Source organism: Debaryomyces hansenii (assembly GCF_000006445.2).
Source record: "Debaryomyces hansenii CBS767 chromosome C complete sequence".
Lineage (NCBI taxonomy): Eukaryota > Fungi > Ascomycota > Pichiomycetes > Serinales > Debaryomycetaceae > Debaryomyces > Debaryomyces hansenii.
In genome coordinates this window covers 439676-460967 of record NC_006045.2, presented here as the reverse complement: position 1 = coordinate 460967, position 21292 = coordinate 439676, and the positions used below count along the sequence as shown (strand labels likewise).

At 35.6% G+C, this 21292-nt stretch overlaps 13 protein-coding genes across 13 annotated transcripts; 7 read left to right on the top strand and 6 right to left on the bottom strand. All coding sequences in view use genetic code 12, as the record gives it.

Annotated features, from left to right (window-relative positions):
* Nucleotides 1-29: 29 nt before the first annotated feature.
* DEHA2C05082g (DEHA2C05082p) lies at nucleotides 30-1109 on the top strand (the record flags this gene model as incomplete). The annotated part of the gene is made up of 1 exon (XM_457907.1): nucleotides 30-1109. The coding sequence occupies one exon, from the start codon at nucleotides 30-32 to the stop codon at nucleotides 1107-1109; it is 1080 nt and encodes a 359-aa protein (XP_457907.1).
* Nucleotides 1110-1520: 411 nt separating this feature from the next.
* DEHA2C05060g (DEHA2C05060p) lies at nucleotides 1521-5105 on the top strand (the record flags this gene model as incomplete). Its single annotated transcript, XM_457906.1, has 1 exon — nucleotides 1521-5105. One exon carries the CDS (start codon nucleotides 1521-1523, stop codon nucleotides 5103-5105), a length of 3585 nt encoding a protein of 1194 aa, XP_457906.2.
* Nucleotides 5106-5243: 138 nt separating this feature from the next.
* Nucleotides 5244-6581, top strand: DEHA2C05038g (DEHA2C05038p; the record flags this gene model as incomplete). The annotated part of the gene is made up of 1 exon (XM_457905.1): nucleotides 5244-6581. One exon carries the CDS (start codon nucleotides 5244-5246, stop codon nucleotides 6579-6581), a length of 1338 nt encoding a protein of 445 aa, XP_457905.2.
* A 127-nt stretch (nucleotides 6582-6708) lies between these two features.
* Nucleotides 6709-8814, bottom strand: DEHA2C05016g (pumilio-family RNA binding domain-containing protein; the record flags this gene model as incomplete). The annotated part of the gene is made up of 1 exon (XM_002770125.1): nucleotides 6709-8814. One exon carries the CDS (start codon nucleotides 8812-8814, stop codon nucleotides 6709-6711), a length of 2106 nt encoding a protein of 701 aa, XP_002770171.1.
* A 202-nt stretch (nucleotides 8815-9016) lies between these two features.
* On the top strand, nucleotides 9017-9487 carry DEHA2C04994g (DEHA2C04994p; the record flags this gene model as incomplete). Its single annotated transcript, XM_002770124.1, has 1 exon — nucleotides 9017-9487. The coding sequence occupies one exon, from the start codon at nucleotides 9017-9019 to the stop codon at nucleotides 9485-9487; it is 471 nt and encodes a 156-aa protein (XP_002770170.1).
* Nucleotides 9488-9799: 312 nt separating this feature from the next.
* On the top strand, nucleotides 9800-11101 carry DEHA2C04972g (DEHA2C04972p; the record flags this gene model as incomplete). Its single annotated transcript, XM_457903.1, has 1 exon — nucleotides 9800-11101. One exon carries the CDS (start codon nucleotides 9800-9802, stop codon nucleotides 11099-11101), a length of 1302 nt encoding a protein of 433 aa, XP_457903.1.
* Nucleotides 11102-11208: 107 nt separating this feature from the next.
* Nucleotides 11209-11973, bottom strand: DEHA2C04950g (DEHA2C04950p; the record flags this gene model as incomplete). Its single annotated transcript, XM_457902.1, has 1 exon — nucleotides 11209-11973. One exon carries the CDS (start codon nucleotides 11971-11973, stop codon nucleotides 11209-11211), a length of 765 nt encoding a protein of 254 aa, XP_457902.1.
* A 654-nt stretch (nucleotides 11974-12627) lies between these two features.
* DEHA2C04928g (DEHA2C04928p) lies at nucleotides 12628-13029 on the bottom strand (the record flags this gene model as incomplete). Its single annotated transcript, XM_457901.1, has 1 exon — nucleotides 12628-13029. The coding sequence occupies one exon, from the start codon at nucleotides 13027-13029 to the stop codon at nucleotides 12628-12630; it is 402 nt and encodes a 133-aa protein (XP_457901.1).
* Nucleotides 13030-13450: 421 nt separating this feature from the next.
* Nucleotides 13451-15868, top strand: DEHA2C04906g (DEHA2C04906p; the record flags this gene model as incomplete). The annotated part of the gene is made up of 1 exon (XM_457900.1): nucleotides 13451-15868. The coding sequence occupies one exon, from the start codon at nucleotides 13451-13453 to the stop codon at nucleotides 15866-15868; it is 2418 nt and encodes an 805-aa protein (XP_457900.2).
* Nucleotides 15869-16052: 184 nt separating this feature from the next.
* On the bottom strand, nucleotides 16053-16722 carry DEHA2C04884g (60S ribosomal protein L23; the record flags this gene model as incomplete). The annotated part of the gene is made up of 2 exons (XM_457899.2): nucleotides 16053-16424; nucleotides 16681-16722. The coding sequence occupies 2 exons, from the start codon at nucleotides 16720-16722 to the stop codon at nucleotides 16053-16055; spliced, it is 414 nt and encodes a 137-aa protein (XP_457899.2).
* Nucleotides 16723-17334: 612 nt separating this feature from the next.
* Nucleotides 17335-18540, bottom strand: DEHA2C04862g (DEHA2C04862p; the record flags this gene model as incomplete). The annotated part of the gene is made up of 1 exon (XM_002770123.1): nucleotides 17335-18540. One exon carries the CDS (start codon nucleotides 18538-18540, stop codon nucleotides 17335-17337), a length of 1206 nt encoding a protein of 401 aa, XP_002770169.1.
* Nucleotides 18541-19063: 523 nt separating this feature from the next.
* DEHA2C04840g (DEHA2C04840p) lies at nucleotides 19064-19519 on the bottom strand (the record flags this gene model as incomplete). Its single annotated transcript, XM_457897.1, has 1 exon — nucleotides 19064-19519. One exon carries the CDS (start codon nucleotides 19517-19519, stop codon nucleotides 19064-19066), a length of 456 nt encoding a protein of 151 aa, XP_457897.2.
* A 738-nt stretch (nucleotides 19520-20257) lies between these two features.
* On the top strand, nucleotides 20258-21064 carry DEHA2C04818g (DEHA2C04818p; the record flags this gene model as incomplete). Its single annotated transcript, XM_457896.1, has 1 exon — nucleotides 20258-21064. The coding sequence occupies one exon, from the start codon at nucleotides 20258-20260 to the stop codon at nucleotides 21062-21064; it is 807 nt and encodes a 268-aa protein (XP_457896.2).
* Between the last annotated feature and the right edge of the window lie 228 nt (nucleotides 21065-21292).

Below are 21292 nucleotides of genomic sequence, written 5' to 3'. Positions count from 1 at the left end.
CCCTTTCTTGATTAATTACTAAGAGTATAATGACTATCCCATCAAGTTACAAGAAAATCGTCTTAAATAATGCACCAAGTAAAGAAGTTAACTTGAAATACGGTGAAGAATCATCCACGTTCAGAATTGAACGAACAACTTTTGATAAGAACTCAGTTAAAGATGGAGAGATGGTTATTAAAATGTTGTACTTTTCTAACGATCCGGCCCAAAAGGGATGGATGCAAAAGGGAATTGATTCAAAAAGAATGTATTTACGAATTTTAGAAAATGACCCGGTTATTTCGTTAGGTTTAGGTGAAGTTGTGTTTTCTAAATCGAGCAAACATTCGGTTGGTGATAAAGTAACGGGTCGTTTTACATGGGAAGAGTATATAGTCGTCAATGAAGAACGTATCACGAAAACAATTGACGAGTCGTTAGGTTTACCTTTAACTTCGTACTTGTCTTCTGTTGGTATGACTGGTTTGACCGCATATTTTGGGGTCACCAAGGTCGGTGAATTAAAGAAAGGACAAACGATTGTTATTTCGGCTGCTTCTGGTGCCACTGGATCCATGTGTGTTCAAATTGCGAAGCACATTGTAGGGGCGTCCAAAGTTGTTGGTATTTCCAGCTCTCCAAAAAAATGTAAGTGGGTTGAATCTCTCGGTGCTGATGTATGTGTTAACTATCATGACACAGACTACCAAAAGCAATTATCAGATATCATTGGTGACGACTTCGTTGATGTTTATTACGATAATGTTGGTGGTGAAATCTTGAGTTTTATGCTCTCCAAAGTCAAGCAATTCGGCAATATTGTTGCCTGTGGCGCTATTTCTGGCTATAATGATGCAGAAAAGGGTGAAGTTACTGGTTGGCCTGAGATTACTAGGAATCGTCTCACCATTCGTGGCTTTATCATAATTGATTTTATCAAAGATTTTGCTGAAGGCATCAATGCAATTGTCGGTGCAATCAAAGAAGGCAAAATTAACATTACCGAAGACGTATCTGTGGTTGACTTAAGTAAAGAAATCGACGTTTTGGCAAAGGTTCCCGAAACATGGGGTCTATTATTTAGTAATAAGAAGCCAAATGGTAAATTGGTTACAAAGATTGCCTAGGTTTGGATACGCTACGTTTTTAATGAAAGGTTTATGAGTACAATATATCTCAATAAACTATATGTATGTATAATATATGAAATTTTATGCCGTTAACTTATCACTAAAGGGATTTGTATTTTAAAGTCTTTATTATGGCAAATTTAAAAAAATAGTGCGTGTATCATCGAAAGGTAAACAAATGTACTTTATTATTTGTGGTTCATCTTGGATCTCTTTACTATAAGCATTAGTTTCACTGGCAAAGATCTAAAAAAATCATAATAACGTTGTTCATCATATTCGAAGATAACATCGGGCGAACTAGAAGTGTTCTCAAACTATTAGAAATAAATAGATATAGAAGCATACTAAAATTAAATACACCGATTTAGTGGGTCGTCTGTTGCATAAAGACATGGTATTGAGATTATGTTAAACATCAAATATACGCCAGAAGAATCACCTAGTCCAAGCAGGTGGGGAAGTTCTCGTGGAGAAAATTATGTACTGGATAAGAGTTCTTCAGGAAGCAACAAACGCCTATCAAAAAATATATCCAAACGAGATGCATTAGAAAAGTATCAAGAGCATGATGATGGTTCTAGTTACATGAATGATTTCGACATTGAGGGAAGCGAAGATTTAAACTTTTCTTACTCCAAGTTTTCTCGTGTATCGGGAATATCGTTAATAAGTGGTGATGATTCCAATAGACTGAACTCTATCTCAGGTTCGCCTTTCGTTAAGAACATTCAAACAAGGTTGCAGGACATCAAGTTTGAAGAAGAACGGAAATTGAATAGTCGAGATAGTGGTCGGCCAAGTACCAGACTTAACAGACCTAAAAGTTCACAGGGGAGAGACAAGCTTATGTATCTGATCGACGAAGGCACTCTGAAAAATGCAAATGATGAAAACGAATCACCATTCCTAGATCACGCTCCTATATTGAAAACACCCATAGAGAAGATTGGCTCCACTTTTGAAGATAATTTCGACTTAAGGCCAAGGAACTATGACCACCTTCAAAATCCCAAGATTAGAGGATCTTCTGAACAACTGGAAAACAATGCAGCGAACGGTTCGAGGATTCCTATTAGCTTAACTCCAGATAAAAGGAGACAACAACGGATGTCTTCAGTAAAAGTATCTTTGACTCCAGCGCAACGGTTCGAAAAGATGCCTGGTACCAGACTGACAAATGCTTTGGAAAATTTTCAATTTTCCACTTTGGTTGGTAGAGGTGCCTCGGCTAACGTCTTCAAAGGTATTAATTTAAAAACGAACCAGATAGTTGCCATAAAACAAATTATTCTAGAAAAGAATCAAAATGTAATGGAATTAATGGGAGAAATTGACCTATTGAAAATATTAAAACATCCCAATATTGTCAAGTATCATGGGTTTGTAAAAACCTCAACTTCTTTAAATGTTTTTCTTGAGTTTTGTTCCAAAGGATCTTTACGGCAATTATACCAACATACAAATCATGGATTACCTGAAGATCAAATAATCGATTTTGTAAGACAAATTTTGCAGGGTTTACACTATTTGCACGAGCAGGGGGTTGTTCATAGAGATGTAAAGGCTGCAAATGTCTTGATTACGGAAGATGGGTTCATAAAGTTAGCAGACTTTGGAGTCGCTACAAAAGTATCCTCTCAGCATGAAACGGTGGTTGGTACACCTAATTGGATGGCTCCTGAAACGGTTTTGGGTGGTGAAGGTCTTTGTACTGCTTCCGATATTTGGTCGCTTGGTGCAACAATTATAGAATTATTCACGACTAATCCTCCTTATCACGACTTAAATCCCATGGCGACTCTTCACGCTATAGGCACAGATGATCATCCTCCTCTTCCAAAGAATATTTCACCTTTGGCTAAAGATTTCTTGTTAGAATGCTTTCAAAAGCAACCTAATCTTAGAATAAGTGCCAAGTCTCTCTTGAGGCATAAATGGGTCACTAAATCAACCAAGGAAAAACATGTCTTGGAGGTATCATCTCAACTAAATTCTGAGAAGCATATCCCTAACCCTGTGTCCATTCATAATTATTCTGAATCTAATGAAGAAAATTGGGAGAATGACTTTATTGATATAAACCTACCAAGAATGAAAGCTTCATCAGCCGATCTACTGCATTCTCCGTCTAACCACAATGGTAACCGTTCAAAAGTGTCAAAAAGTGAATTATTAAACAAATTTCTAGATAAGAATGAAGACTTTGGATTTGAACTGGAAACACCTACTATGATTTCAAAGTTTGAAAAAACTGATGATTTGCAAGTGAACTTGGAGTCTACTAATCTTGAAGAATCTCCGCGTGAAGAAGAAGAAGAAGATCCGTTTTTAGAGATTGATATTGAAGATTTCAATACCAATGAGTTAGAGGTTCAAAGTAAAATGGAATTCTTAACAACAAAGTTTTCAAATAGAGTTGACCTTTGTCATTCTGGTAATGATGAAGTTATTTCCTCATTGATCAAAATAACTGGAAGGATGTTACATTTGATCAAGAAATATAATATACTGCATGACGTTTTAATCAGAGACCATGGGATTTTATCCTTGTTAGAATTACTAGAAAATGCCCCAGAACTCCCAAAGCATCAGAAATTATGGTTCCATACATTATCTATTTTGAATAACATTTTCGAAAAGAATATTTCCCAATTTGAAAATTTCTGTTTATTGGGTGGTATACCTGTGGTTACTCATTTTAGGAGCTCGTCTTATGACCCACAAGTGAGGTTGCAAGTTGTTAAATTTATCAAGTTCTTAAACAACTCCGAAAAGGCATTATCAATGTTTGTTTCCTGTGGTGGTCTTCGTGTTTTATCTAAGTTTGTTGAAGAGGATTTTGATTTAACTCCTGAATTTCCTTTAACTTCAATTGATTGTATTTATAATATCTTGTCAAAAGACTTGACAAGATCAAAATCTAATCTATGCCGTATTCTATCAAAATATGGAGTTATATTCTGGTTTGTCGTTCTACTTAATAGGCTTACAAAGTCTCATTCAAAACCAGCCCCAGATGGAGTACCACAGGACCAAATTTATTCAACTATAAACAAGATAATTGAAATTATTAAATACTTCGGTCAATCTGAAACTAGGGTACGGGTAAATATTTCAAACAGCGACCTATTCAAACTTTTAATAAAGGTTTATCCAAATCTACAATACCAGCATCAATTAGTAATATTGAAGTTCTTTAAATCCATTTCCCAGATTTCAGACATACTAAAGGCCTTGTATTCTGCGGATATTTTGGAATTCCTTGTGAGAATAATGGAATTGTACACACCTTCAAGAGAGCATTACAAAGAAGTCATAAACGTTGTATGTCCTACATTGTATAATTGTTGTTATTTAAATCATGCAAGAGAAGTTGATCTTGTGAGGCTAGGAGCAGTGCCACATCTCAAGGCCCTATCTAAAATCAACCTTCCGTTTCGTCAATTCGTTTTGCCGATATTATGTGAATTAGTTCATTGCGATGATTATGTGAGACAAATATTAGTTAAACAAGATATTTTAACTGTATATTTCAATTTGCTTATAGATCCATATTGGCAATCAAATGCGTTAGATTCAATTCTCAGTTGGTCTCAACAAGCTTCGGATCAAGTGAAATTAGATACACCTAAGGCTATCAATTGTTTTGTTGGAGGATTTATGCTACCTAAGGTATCAAATTTGGAGTCCACCTTAGACAGTTACTTGAAATTAATAACAGTAGATAAGGCAGTATGCTACTTGATGGTCAAAGAGTCAATAATCAATAACATCTTATTCAAATTGAACGTTCATAATAAGAATCCAGTGGTACAATTGAATCTACTACGTATTTTAAAGAACCTTGTCAATACTGGGAAGAAAACAAGGATGCTTGACAACTTAGACATTTCCCAAAATTTAATTACTACTTTAAACACATTGAAGTCCCGTAAAGCATCAGTTTTAGTGGATGAATTAGCAATGGATATAGTTTCTCTTGTTATTTAATAAATGTATATAATAGATAATAGACAAAAGTCGTGCTAAATTTGCACCTCGGTAAAATCTTCTGTGGGGTGACTAAACACTAAAAGATATAGAATATATATGTCTTAAAAGTGCTCTAATATAAACTGTTTGTGTCTAATGATTCCAATTTCTTATCCGTCACCTAGGGTGTCGCAACTAGATGCCAATATATTGGATTCAGAATTAATATCGCTTTTGAAGGAGCAATTAACATCTATTTTTCAATTGCATAGTACCAGTTGGTGGACATATGATCAGCATCCAGAATTATGGAGTTTGTTATTAAACTTGATGGTGTTCAGATTAACGGTTTGGAGAAGTGGCTCATCGTATGGGGCATTATTACAGAATTTAAAATTAACTGATTTCAAAAAGGGTAAATTAATAGGTTATTCCAAGAGAACATTATTATGTGCTGTATTGGTTGGCGATTACTTCTACAGCAAGTTACAGTCATATTTATATTCTATTGACGAATCTGAAGCTTCTAGAAATGCATCGAATTTCAAGTTGTTAAATTCTATCAAATCATTTTTCATTACCCACAAAACCAAGATTCTTTTAGGCTTGAACGATTGTTTTAAATTATTGAATTTAGTAAACTTTACATTATTTCTCGTCAATGGTAGATATCCATCTATATCTCATAGACTTTTTGGGATTTCGTTGACTCCAATCGTTACGGACTTATTGAAATTCAATGGGAACAAAGTGAACTTTGAGTTTCAAAATCGTCAATTGGTCTGGAATGTTATGACAGAATTTTTGGTATTCATTTTACCACTAATGCAGTTAGGAAAGTTGAAAAGAATGACAAAGAAAATATTATCACCTTACAAAAAGGGTCAAAGACATGAAACTGGAGATATTCCAATATTCACTCCATATACCAATTTGCCTGTTTCCCAATGTGCTATCTGTCACAATAATAATGACATCGCTGCCACATCATCTAATAAAAACTCGTCCATTAGCTCATCTTGCATGGTTACCAACCCATACGTTACTAATTGCGGTCATATTTATTGCTACATATGTATAGCCACTAAATTTAATTCACTTGAAAATACTGATTCTGATTCTAAAGGATGTCTTCGTTGCGGTATGAAATTACAATGGTTCAAAGAAGTTGGCGACAATGAAGGAGACATAGATGAAGATGCGATAATAGTGTTGTATGAAGATATGGAAGAAAATGGGTCTGATGAGGACGAGGAAACTGCTGAGCAGGAACTGGTTGAAAAAAATATCTTTGACATTGAACAGGAAGAGGACGATCAGGTCGATGAAAAAGGTGAACCCAGCCATTCAAGGATTGAATCTGATGAAGAAGGGGACATAAATGAAAACAGCGATTACAGCGAGGGCGAAGATTTTGATGAAGATGAGGATCTTGAACAAGATGTATATGATGATGATTTTGATAGTGATTTTGATGAAGGATTAGATCTTTAATAATTTTATGTTACATGATTATATATACATATTTATAATTAATTACTTTTTAATTCTTGTATTGAGAAAATGACAACTCTAAATATTAAGTGGAATGTCTATTCTAAGAAAATGAAATGGAGAATGTTTATTTAATAAGTTTCAACAACAACTGGGCACCTTTATTGTCTGCATCATCAGATAAATCCTTTCTGATTTTCTTTAATGCTTTTCCTAATTCTTTCGTTTTGTCATTTTCATTCAGCAATTGTAAAACTTCAAAACATGCAACAATAACAAAGGCACCTTGTCCACTAGTCCAGTCTTTTAATTTATTGGAAGATAATACTTCATCAACAACTTTTACTGCGAATTCCACACCAACTCCTGGAATCTTACTATTTGATGTTGAAATAAGCTTCTTGGTATCATTATCCCACTTGAATTCGTTACCTTGAATTAATGCCTTTAATGATCTGGAAATAAATGGTACTTTGTTAATTAAATGGAAGTCTTCTAATACATCACCCTTAACTGATATTTCAAAAATTTCATTGATTAATTCAGGTCTCAATGTATCATTAACTTCAGCAACATCAGTTGATGTTAATATCAACTCTGTAATGAACTGTGCTGCTATATTGACTGATAAAAGCTTATCAAAGCTCTTATCAGGATTCTCGGACTTAGTTGTAGATAAAATTGATTGATACATTAATGGTAATGCCTTTGATGATAATTCTGCTCTTCTTTGTTCTTGTGGTTTTTTAGAAGTCTTTTTATAGGCCAATTCTTCATATTTATGTAATTCCTTCTTTATTAATGGTGAAAAATATCTGCCATCTAATCCTTTCAATAAATATAATAATGGTCTACGGGAAAATTTGTCCTTTATTAATTCTGGGACTAAATCATCAGTAAGTAATTCTGTACTGAATGACTTATGTAATAAGACAGTATCATCAACAGTCATGAATAAAGTGATTAAAACAATATTACCATTTTCATTCTTAATTAATTCATTAGCGTGGTTCTTTAATGTTCTTATAATCAATTTACGTTCTTTAGCGTTTGCCATGGCAATTAACGAACATGCAACTTCACTACCTTCAGGAGTATGAACCAACTCTGCAAATTGTTCTGTCAATAACTCAATGAACTCTCTAATTTGTTTATCATTCTTTTCAATATCGTCCTTTAAAATAGTGGTGTATTCTCTCATAGCTGCGTGTAAAATTTGGAAACCCGTGGATCCTTTTTCCACTGTAGCAGTGATAGTTCCAACCAAGTTAGTCATGATTAACTGCTTCTTTTCAGACAGTTCATGGACTATCTCTAAAACAGTTTTGTCCTTACCTGAGTCTCTGAAAACAGCGTACTCAGCACCCCAAAATTCTCTAATCATTTGTTGTCTTTGTTCACTGGTTGAATATAATACATATAAATCTTCAACGACGTAAGCACCTTCTCTGTGTCTCATCAATTTACGCAATTTCCCGTGAAGTTCATTGATAATAAGATTACGGGAATCCTTTGAACCATAATGTAATAATTTAACCAACAAATATTTACCATATGAGGATGTGGCTAACTGGTAATAGTTACCTTTTAAAGACTTAACAATAAGATCTCTTCTTTCTTTTGATGAATATTTAATCAAGGTCTGGACAACACGAGATGCATCGTGCTTTAAAACCAAATCATATATGACATCCTTCGACAACTCCCAAATTTCATTACATAATTTGTCTCTGACTTCCTTTGGAGGTGTTGGCTTATTAACTCTTAATTTTTCCCACAAACTCTTGATTCTTTGAACCTCGATCCCTGACTTTCTTTGCAACTTACGTTCAGACAACAACTTACGTTGTTCGGCATGTTGTTCCTTAGATGACTTCTTATTTGGATCTACTACCTTCTCATCGCTTGCATCTTCATCCATGTCATCAGATTCTTCGTCAGCATCTTTATCTTCTTTCACGTCATCAAGCTGGTCAAGTTCATCTTCCTCATCCTTACCATCTACTGGAATATCATCCAAATCGTCTTCTGACGAATCTGATAATTCTTCACCACTAGATTCTTCCGATACACTTTCTGGTTCCGATTCACTCTCTGGTGATGGCAACTTTTCTGCTACCTTTTGTTTCTTAACACTACCCCCATTAGCCTTAGCAATCGTATGCTTATTGCTTCTCTTAACAGCTCCCATTACTTCTAAATCTTCTTTATCTGCTAAAAGTAAAGTACTCATCTAGACTGAAAAAAAAATTAATTTTAAGAAGAGGTCTGCGGCTCTTAACTATGGAGCGATTTTGTGTTACATTAGGTTTTGTGTCCCTAAATATGTCCTATAGTTTCTCCAGCTCTACTGACTAAGGAACAAAACGAACTAATTGCTCTATTCTAGCATATTAGTGACTTAATATAGTGTAATACCTTCTAATCCATTTAAAATGTTACGTACTTTGCCAATTCGTGTTTTAAACGCATCGAAGCCAACATTAGGCTTCTCTGTCACCAGAAGCTCGGCTTTTGGCATTCAACATTTATACAATAAGAGATCCTTTTCTTCCGAAGCTCCAAAAGGTAATGTTCAAGAGTTAGAAGACTTGAAACAATTCCAACAATTTGTATCTAATGGAGAAAAGGTTTCCGTAATTGATTTTTACGCTACTTGGTGTGGTCCATGTAAGGCATTGGAGCCTATCTTTGCTATGTTATCCGAAAGAGTCCCAGAAGTTCAATTCGGTAGAGTAGACGTTGACAAAGCTCAGGATACTGCCATGGAATACGGGATTACTGCCATGCCTACATGTAAATTTTTCAAAGATGGTGAACAACTCGATACCATTATTGGCGCTAACCCACCAAAATTAGTGTCGTTAATCAAGGAACACTCAGGGGTTGACATCTCTGGTAGGTAGATATATGATACATGTAAGTAGTTATCTCTAAATATGATTTATGTTATTATCGATAGTGTAGTTGTTGTATGCGTGCGCGCGCTTCGTAACCATCAGACCGCTTCGAGTTGAGTGGCGAGTTGATAGAAGAATATCTGATTTGAACATTTACTTTTGGTTATAGAATACTTGTTACAATAAAGTAATTGTCTCATATACGGAATCTAATTAGATATAATTGATCAATCATGGTATGTAAATGAATTTAGCGAGGGAAAATATTGAAAAAATTGTATACTAACAATCAACTTTTAGGGTCAAACGCCATCAGGAATGCCAGGAGGCGATTTCAATAAGAAGAAAGATGATAAGAAGAAGGAAAAGCCCAAGTATGAGCCTCCAGTGGAGTCTAAGTTTGGAAAAAAGAGAAGAAAGGGGCCAGATACTGCAGTGAAATTGCCAAGTGTTTATCCTAGTACTAGATGTAAATTGAAATTATTGAAATTGGAAAGAATCAAGGATCACTTATTATTGGAAGAGGAATTCGTGACTAACCAAGAAGCTTTCCAACCAACAGAAGCAAAACAGGCTGAAGAAAGAGAAAAAGTCGATGAATTAAGAGGATACCCAATGTCGATTGGTACGTTGGAAGAAATTATCGATGATGATCATGCAATTGTTTCGAGTACTGCGGGTTCTGAATACTACGTGTCTATAATGTCTTTTGTTGACAAAGGTTTATTGGAACCAAGTTGCTCTGTGTTATTGCATCATAAAACCGTGTCGATTGTAGGTGTATTGCAGGACGATGCTGACCCAATGGTGTCAGTGATGAAATTAGATAAATCTCCAACCGAATCATACGCCGATATTGGTGGATTAGAGTCACAAATTCAAGAAATTAAAGAAGCGGTTGAGTTACCATTAACTCATCCAGAATTATACGAAGAAATGGGTATCAAGCCACCAAAAGGTGTGATATTGTATGGTGCACCAGGTACAGGTAAGACATTATTAGCTAAAGCGGTAGCAAACCAAACAAGTGCCACATTCTTAAGAATAGTTGGGTCCGAGTTGATTCAAAAGTACTTAGGTGATGGTCCAAGATTGTGTAGACAAATTTTCCAGATAGCCGGAGAGCTTGCTCCTTCGATTGTCTTTATTGATGAAATAGATGCTATTGGTAGTAAAAGATATGAATCTTCATCGGGTGGTGAAAGAGAAGTCCAAAGAACTATGTTGGAATTGTTAAATCAATTGGATGGTTTCGATGATAGAGGTGATATTAAGGTTATCATGGCAACGAATAAAATTGAATCATTAGATCCTGCATTAATTAGACCTGGTAGAATCGATCGTAAGATTTTGTTTGAAAACCCTGATTCAAATACTAAAAAGAGAATTCTTCATATTCATACATCCAAAATGAGTTTAGCAGATGACGTAAAACTTGATGAATTAGTAACATCTAAAGATGAATTATCTGGAGCTGATATCAAAGCTATGTGTACAGAGGCTGGTTTATTAGCGTTAAGAGAAAGAAGAATGCAAGTTAAAGCCGAGGATTTCAAGGCTGCTAAAGAAAGAGTTCTTAAAAACAAGGTAGAAGAAAATCTTGAAGGTTTATACTTGTAAAATATATATATTATATATTTAATTCACATTATTATTGCTATTCATGCGCAGACATATACGTTCATAATTTAAGACTATTTACTATTTCTAACAATTAATAACCACCTTTAATCATTTCTGTTATTCAATATACGTAAAACGAATAAGAATAAATTCAAGATGTCCAAGTATAAGGAAAGTGTTGCCGGAACTTCATCATCCAAGTGAACAGTCTTCATTATCCTTTGGGTGTCTATAATGATATAGATACTGAATATTATAGCCCCCAATCCCGAATATAACATTTCCATGCCAGATGAGTGGTTTGGGAAAACCATAAATATAAAGCCCCAACCAATTAAAACCCATGTTGCCATCATAACAGTTCCCTGCCAACTAATAAAGTCATACTTAGTCTGGAAAGCAAATAATGTTAATCCGATGAATATAACAAATGTTATCAACAAAGCCTGTACGACTACCTCAGATTCAATTGCTGAACAAGCAACACCGACCCCATAGGCTTCACACAATGTGAATCCACCCAATAATAATAAATTACTTGGATAAGATCTAGCTTTAATGTGAGTGGCAATCATGAACCCAATTGAACCAATAAGCGACACAAAGAAAAGCCACATATTGTTAAAGCACCATGCTTGAATAGAGCTGTTTGAGCGAATGATAAGTCCGACCAATACGGTACCAAATATTTGAATTGATAACAATGTATAGACCTTTCTAATAAATAATTGACGGATTGGCAATTCACAGGATGCAACATCTACGGAGTACTTGAAATCATCGGGAATGTTATCACCCTCGACCCTTGGGCTTTGCTCCTGTTCATAAGTTGGTGGCTCACTAGTAGGTAACGTAGTATAATGATTCATGGCTATGTAGTTCTAATATTATCACGATAATATGGCCCGAGATGATGCTACTTAAAAGGGATTCTGCGCTTTTATATAAAAATGCACGGTTGTGAGCCCATATATAGTCATATTTGCCAATATAGGATATAGGTTCCCATGGAATTCCTATTTTAATGCCATTAACAGAGTTTACCGGTAATGATTTTGTACCAAGGACGTTTGTGATGTATTGATCGAGTGTATATCTGGATTATCAAAAGTTCGTAGTATTCCGTCTGCAATCGGTTGATACGTGCGCTGCAACAGTTTGCACCCGTTCTGATAACACCATGACCTGATAAGACTATTCCTGATACTGAAGCCTGAATCCACCAACAAGTATTCATAATGCTTATTTAAGACTTTCGGGTGTAGTAGCTATATCACAGAATATTGTACGTCTTTGAAAACTAGTTTTTCCTAAATTTATGATTTATTGGCAAAATTTATCCAAAAGAGAGAACTTGTGGGAAGTGTAATTTATACAACAATTAGCTCCGGTAACTAATCATCCCATATCAAGCACATTAGATCAATTGGTCCAACCACTATCAGCATAAGCTACACATATTCATTAAAGCTAATATTATCTATTATTCACAAGCATATATACATATTTACAGTAATTACTCCTTATTTCGATTCGTTCGACTCAGACCGTACAGGTGGCGGGCCTGTAGCCGTGGCTATTTTCATTCTCAACAACATAGTTTCCTTAAAGGTAACTCTCTTTCGGCACAAAGGACATAAACCAACTCCCTTTTTACCTTTGGTCTGTCCCCTGGCAGTAGAACTAGCAATACTTTGCTGAATGCATTCCAAACAAAAAACATGTCCACAAGAGGTTGCCGTAGCATTAGTGACTTCATCAAAACAAATTGGACACTGAATGTTGCTTAGTTTTTTGGTGGTATGTGGAGGCTGTACTGGATTATCAATCAAGTCCTGTGTCTCCTTTTTGAAAGCAATAATCTCCACATCATCCTCATCCTCGGACGATAGGTTTATAATATTCTCTATTTTAGCAGAAGACATCCGTAGCTACTCATTAAATCAAGACAATACGTCTAGTTCATGAAATTTCCACACAGTTTTTCTGTCAAATTATTGCCAGTATATGTTTCCGAAACGGCAATTTTCAGATTCGCTGTCCAACAACACTACAATGTACAAATTAACCAGACCCGTTCACGATTCGCTCTATATCCAAATAATTCTATGCGTAATTAATTGCATCGTTCTATTTAAGCAGATAAATCGAGTGCAATTTTATGGTCACAATTTTTGATTTTACACACGAAGTTGTATGGCTGAACTTCACTATAAGGAATAAAGTGATCTTTATATTTAGAAGCATAACGATAATACAATAACTTCTACTTATTAGTAAAATAGAAGCTATTAAAGTAATCCTTTGGTATCCAACATTAATTGTGTGTTTTAATATAAGTACAATATGGTTACTGATCATACAAATCCCTTAGCGGTGGTACTTCCTTATACATTCAATTCGCAGAGTGATTATCCCACAGAAGTATTGGCGAATAGGTTTCAAGCTTGGAGGTCGATTATTAAGGATTTGGTCAATTATCTTAAGGAATATGCCAGTGTTCAGGAGGAGATTGTGAGGCAACAAATGAGGCTTCAACAAGCGGTTGGAATATCACCAGGGACGAGCACAACGGTGTCGAATACGGGGCATGGACACGGGTCGCATAATAACCATAAGGATGACATAAATGCCATCAATAAGTTCTTTTTGCCTATTGGGAATGGGTCGATACAGGACTTGCCCACGATATTGACGAAATTTCATCAACAAAATGTCACGCATTCGTCGAAAACGTTGAAGGACATAACTTCTGTCATTATTCCCAAGTTAGAGGAATTGAGAAAAGATCTTCTTATTAAGATCAAGGAAATTAAAAACTTACAAAATGATTTCAAAAATAACTTGGGAAAGGAGATTAATGAAACAAAACAAGCTTTGAATCAGTATACTCAGGCGATTGAAACTTCCAATAAGCTAGATCATGCCGGATTGTCCCAAGACGGAGACCATAGCAAAAATGATCCGTATCTCATGAAGATAAAATTGGATAGACAATTAAAAAAACAAATTTCAGAAGAAACGTATTTGCATGATGCATATTCCAATTTACAAACAGCAGGAGCCAAGTTAGAATCTATTATTGTATTAGAAATCCAAAATTATTTATCAATGTTCCTAAATTTACTAAATACTGAGCATTCAACGATTCCAGAGTTTTTGTTACCAAATTTGAACAACGGCTTTTTATCAAAGGAAGCAGAATTCGAATGGAGCTCGTTCATTTCAAGAAATTTACCTACACCTTCAATTTCTATTAGTGCATTAGGAAACAACTCGTCGAATGTTAAAAATGGCACCTTTGTTGATCTTTCGTTTCCATATAGAAAGTTATCTGAACTCGTAATACCTGAGGGCAATTCTCCATTGAATGTCGCAGTGAGGGAAGGCCCATTAGAAAGACGTTCTAAGTTTTTGAAATCCTACTCAAGTGGCTGGTATGTTTTAACATGTAACTATATTCACGAGTTTAAAACATCAGATCGTAAGAAGGATATGCAACCAGTTATGTCATTACTGTTAGATGCGTGCCAAGTCAGCGAGCATTCTAAAAATGACGGTAAACCAGGAGGTGTCTATAAATTTGTCTTGCACTCTAAGCTGCTGAATGGCATTATTCACAGAGGCCACAATTGGGTTTTCAGAACGGATACTTATCAAAAAATGATTGACTGGTACACTGATATTAAGTCTTTGACTAACGCCAATACCTCTTCGGCGAGAGCAAGAATAGTTAGCAAGAAGTTCAAGTTGGAAGAAAATCAACATAAGAGGATCTCAAGAACTTCAAGTATTCTTTCAAATGGAACTAATGCAAAATCATTGAGAACTGTCACCACTAACAACTCATCGAAAGCAGCAGGAGCTTCAATACGTTCAAAGCATAAGTCCCCTACAATGTCGCATAACAGATTGTCATCAACATTTTCGAGGACTAATAATCAATCTCCTAGACTAACAAATATGGTCAATAGTGATGGTACGATGATAGCTCCAATTGATGTTAATCAGGACGTAAAAGCATCGGCAAACCCTCAACCATATGCTCAGGTTTCATCTCCACAACAGCCCACAGCGCAACCTAATTATCAAGCTGGCTATTATTATACCAACAATGGACAACCACTGCAATTGTACGATCCCGTTCAACAACAGTATTATACTATAAGTCCAACTGTTCAAGGTCAACCCCAACCCCAGTATTTTCCCGTATCACCGCAGCAGAATTCTCAACAGCAGTTTTTCATCCACGCACCAACAGGAGGGGCGCAAAGTCCACTGAACCAACCACAACCACAAGGGAAACCACCATATTTTCCGGTGAATACTGCAAATTATGGTGTATATCCACAACAAGGCCACGATGATAGAGCTGCTCCCAACAATTTGCCGTATCCACCACATTTGCAGCCTCCGCCAACAATAGAGTCCAATCAGCATACTGATGATCTGGAGTTAGAGTTTTTAAAATCGGATTCGACGTTGCATCATGAAATGAACAATAAAGATGCAAGCATTCCTTCGCATGTGAATGGCGAAGCAAATTTAGCTGTTCCGGGCGCTAATGATCAAGATGACAAGGAGAGTAATATAACTAATGACAAGGGAAATGATAGTGAACTTAATATTCAGAGTAGCACTAATGAAACTAGTGCCAATGAAGTAGAAACATTGCAAAGCAATGGCAAGAACAATACATTTGATGAAGATTTGACAAAAGTCATCAGCGAAGACAAGGTCATTCCTCTTGTTCCTGAAAATTAGATTATATGTCTGAGTCTCTAAGTTATATGGCCAAGAATGTACTATAGATAATTAAGCATGAATATATAATGTTAAATAGTATCGCAATAAAAGCTACAGTAGAAATCAAAGGAAACCTAATCAAGTATTATAACATAATTATTTAAAAGATGATACATAATGAATATATTTAAAAGAAAATCTTCTAAACAACAACACCAGAGTTGGAAGCAATACGTGGCCATAAATCAGCACATTCCTTAGCGACTGGACCAGTGATGGCAGAACCCTTCATTTCACCCTTTGGATTGACAATAACACCAGCATTATCTTCGAAGTATAAGTAGACACCATCCTTTCTTCTCCATGGTCTAGCTTGTCTAACAACAATTGCTGGCATGATTTTCTTTCTTAATTCTGGCTTACCCTTTTTGACGGTAGCCATAACCATATCACCAGCTGAGGCAGCAGGTAATCTATTTAATCTAGCACCGAATCCCTTAACAGAGACGATGTATAAGTTTCTTGCACCTGAGTTATCACAACAGTTTACAACGGCACCAACTGGTAAACCTAACTAGAATCTTTGTTAGTATTATGTTCGTCTATGAAAAAAAAAAGACCGCTACTTCGAGATGAGTTTCTCTCCTTTTGAATTTATTCTAATTACAATCCTTCGACAATTATAATGCTCTATTCACCTGTATCCCTTTCTCTTCATACTAAGCGACTTAAGTTATTTTCTGCATTTTTAATCAATCTTCAATATCCTCTTCAGTTCAGATTCACATCTCCCCCATAACGTCTTCAATAAAATAAAACTAGTCACATACAGACATACGGAATTTGTTACCGGAAGCACCAGAACCAGACATTTTGTAGTATTATTTAATGTATTTGGTATAAAACAAACAAAAAATTAAATTGATCAACTTCTATTCACTTAGGTCCATCAAAAAATTTTTCACTATACCAACTGCTCACACCGTAATCGTCTGGCCATACTAAGGATTATACAGGACATTACTATATTACACAAAATTGCGAAAACTGAAGAAAAGTTATGCACAATTTACCCGGATATTGCATAAATGGAGAGAGGGTTAAAACCCTATTGCTCGGAATTGTGACTATCATTTCAGTCTATATACAGATGATTGTAGAGGGTAACACCGAGACCTTCACTTGCATAGATGCGATATATCCGGTATTCTAGAATACTAAGAATAGAGGCGCAGGGGCTCCACGAGCTACGTTTACCACGTACCACGTATGTCACGGTTTCGATGTTTACATTGGAAATATAATTGAGGTACCGAACATGCAATAAAATGGAAAATAACAAAGATCACAAGATTAAAATGTATATTGACATACTGTTAGCATATAGAACCATAATCGTAGATAGATAATTATATAACATAGAAGAAAGGAAAAAGGGTGGCAGGACGTAGCTTGCAAATATTAAAAGGAACATGTGATGGCGTTCAGTTATTAACGACTTTGAGAGAGCCAGGGTTTCTAGTAACCATGTCAGGTAACGAGCCATCACTAAGTCTTCTTCTGCCGTATTCTGAAGAAAGTTTGTTTTGGCCGGCGGATTCAGTATCAGGATGGCCGGCAGCCAAGAAGAAATCATCATTATTTGTAGTATCAAGGGAGTACAGGGTATCTTTGTTGTGGTCTATGTGGCCGTCATCGTTGCGCCCTGTTTGGGCCATCATAAACGGGTTTGGTGCACCTTCAAAGGTGTCACTTTTCTCGTTGCTTGGGCCAGATAACGTGAATTCGTCGTCCTTGTCGTCGTCATCCTTGTTACGCTTGAAACAACAAAGGAAGAACACCAAGCCAAGGATGAGCCCGACACCCGCTACACTCCCAATGACGGCACCCACAATGCCCCCTGTGCTGATGGATTTTGAGGATTTGTTTTGTTTGGATGAAGCTTCGTTAGCATTCGGCGTTGATGACGATGATGAATTCGGTTCTGTCATGGTTACTGCAACAGTTGATGCTTCTTGCGAGTCTGTTGGATTGCTTGTAATTGTAGATATCAAAGTAGTTCTATCTGGCGTAGACAGTGACGAACTCAGAGACGATGAACTCGACGTGTCTGATGTAGACGAGACAGCAGAACTGCTTGTGCTTGGTTCGGCAGACGAGGACTCGCTACTAGAGCTGCTACTGGAGCTGCTGCTAGAACTGCTGCTAGAACTGCTACTGAAACTGCTGCTGTGTGTGGTTGATTTTGCAGTGGAGCTGGAATGGGTACTTGTGCTTGAACTGGAACTGGAACTTGAGCTGCTAGAGCTAGAAGTGGAACTAGATGATGACGACGTGCTTTCGGATTCAACATCACTATTGGAATATACCAAAAATGCGTTGCTACCACCACAATTCTCTTGCCCATATCCTTGGCAACTGACATTACAATCAGAACTGTCAGTTTCGTCACTATCTGGCTCCGAATCACCACAATAACAATATTTACCGTTTAACAATGCTGCAACCTTTTTACCAGCACATTCCTCTTCACAATGCGATGATGACTGATACATGAATTCATCTTGGTAGCTCAACAGACCCTGAATAGATGACTTCAGGTAACATCCTAGCTTGGAGAACGAGTCTGCTCTCCCAAATTTAATTTGGATCAACAAGTATATAACCCAGGGTATACCATAATACCTCATGCTGTTCTATGCTTTGAGTATCCTCCTTGTACAAATGAAACAAATGTAATTAGCAATAAAAAAAATAAAAATAAACAACAGCTAAGTCAAAGAATCACCCTAACTGCACTTTTAGTTGTTTCTATCTATAGAATTAAATGTAGAAGGCAATACCGTTGGTGTTAGTAATAAGTTTCAATATAAATCAACAACTAATATTGTCTATTTTTGCTCCGTTGATCTTCCAAGACTAACACTTATACTGTATGTAAGCAATTCTACGTGTTGAACCACTATGTTGTTGACATTCCTATTGTAAGGAGGCGGAACAATAAGTTTTTTTTTTACAAGTAAATATTGCTCCTGTACATAGTTGAATTAGTTTCACTTGCAGTTATAAGAACAACAGTATGTCGATGAAGGTACTAGTGCTAAGCAGAATAGTATGATAGTCTTGACTATACGGAGTATAGAAAGGATGGTACCAGTAACACATACATGGGTGTTTTGCAGTTTGTTACGTTTATAATGCCATAACCAGTTTCTATAGTGCTGGCGAGCGCTTCCGGCTAAACCCCGAAAGAACTTTATGGGAACTTGGACAGAGAAAGAGTAAGAATATACAAGTTCTTATTTCGGGTGTAATTAGAGTAGGTTGTAAAAGACTAAGTATCAAGCAATTGAGTATATATGAGTCTATATTAGTAGGTAATGTATTTATAGTATCATGAATGTTAACCTTTTTTTGTAATTTCTGTTGAATATTCACGAAATTCTCATATTTTGCAGCTACATTATCACCTAAAACAGCAATTTGAGAGTTACACAGATACAAAAATAAGACATAGACATCAGATATGAGAGAATAGTTTGTTTGAAATGAGAAGAGCATTACAAGTGAATATGGATAACCACAAACGTACTTAATGTTGCAATTGAATGAAATAATTAAGAAAGGGCATTCCCAACGGTACACATAAACGTTATATGATCGATGCATTATAAGAATTATTTTTTCTTATTGTAGATAAATAACTGCGCCCTCACCTAAATCAGTAGATTTAAACTATCTAAGGAAAGTTGAAGAGATATCTATTGTTCCTCGAGTTATAATCGATGCCGGGTAGAAGAAGTGTTCATACTAGTCGTTTACCATGTTTGAAACTTACATCAACAGAAAGTATCAGATACAAGTCTAAATACCACTATTACACTCCACAACGAGCCCTAAACTAACGTATATCAGTTGATCTAGTATTTCGTATCACTCCAGTAAGGTATAAAAATTCAAAATAAGCCGTGTACTAATCAATTTTCCCGATGGTTTAAAAGCATCGAATTCAGCACTAGTAAAAATTTTATATTTTCTTTTTCTTTATGTCAAAATGGATAAGAACTGTTAAATAAGTACCTCGCCTTGTTGTTTACAACGAAATGATGGGGTTCACATCAGTAAATTATCCGTAGATCAATTATTCCGTAGCCTTTTTCGCTAACCACGATCATTTGTTTTCCGTAGATCGTTGTTTGATAGTAGTTGGGCTTACATATTGTAATTTCTCTATAGTTGTTATAGACACCTAGTTGTAAGGATAAGAGCATTTCGTTTTCCATTGTACTGGAACGTTGTAGATTTAGTATTTATTTGGTAAATGTTCCCTCTTAGGTGAGGACATCTGACCTGAAAAACGATTCTCGAAAACGCAACATTAGCCTTTTTAACAAGACGAGTGTAATCATGTCAATACCATCATCAATAAAGGTAATAGACGGTATTGTTGATCAATATCGTGAAGAAATATCGCAGCTCGACATACCTGACTTTACAACGCCATCATCGTCATATAAAAATCCTGCGGTGTCTCCATATGTTAATGAATTTAAATTGAATCGGATCATAAATGATATACCCAGTATCAAATTGCAATTAAATAAATATAAAGGCAATAAGACGTATCAGGATGTATCAGAGAAGATATTACTGTTGCAGAGCTTGTTGGACGAAAAATCGTATATCAATGATAAATTGATTCGTATATGGGTCTCGAGCAATACAGTTACGGGTTTGACAGATAATGCTAACGAAACAGCTGAGGACAAAACCACATATGACGAAGCTATAGAATTGAATGATGATGAAGAGAATCTTGTTTCATTGCGGAAGAGATTACTTTCAGGCGGTACTCATACGTCTTTAGATGATACTACAAATAACAAGCCCTCGATAGATAAAGCGAATAACTACCACGAATCAATTCAAGAAGACATTTTGAGTGAATTGACGGGCTTTGCAGCAAGCTTAAAACAGTCCGCTGTTACATTATCTTCGAAACTTTTAGATGATAACATCATCTTAAATAAAACAGGTGATAATTTAATGAAAAATGAAACTCTAATGAAGAGTGTCGGGAACAATTTAAACAATTACGTTACTAATAAATCAGGGGGAAAGATAAGCTTTTGGTTTTTGTTGAAAATATTGCTAGCTTCTTTTGTATTATTCTTTGCGATGGTTGTGTTAATTAAAATATTTCCGAAGATGTAAATTTTACACTCATTTTAGTAAAACCTTTATTTATTTAAAATATGAACATAGAAGATATTTAATGTATAGCTAATAATATAAACAAAAGAAGAAAAGTATTATAAAAACAAATAATAAAGTAATAATAAAAAGGGAAAATAATTAAATCAATTTAAATGCTGTTGTGAATTATTGAACTAGGGTGATATGTTAAATTTATCTTGGATACAACTTTGTTTTTTTTAGTTA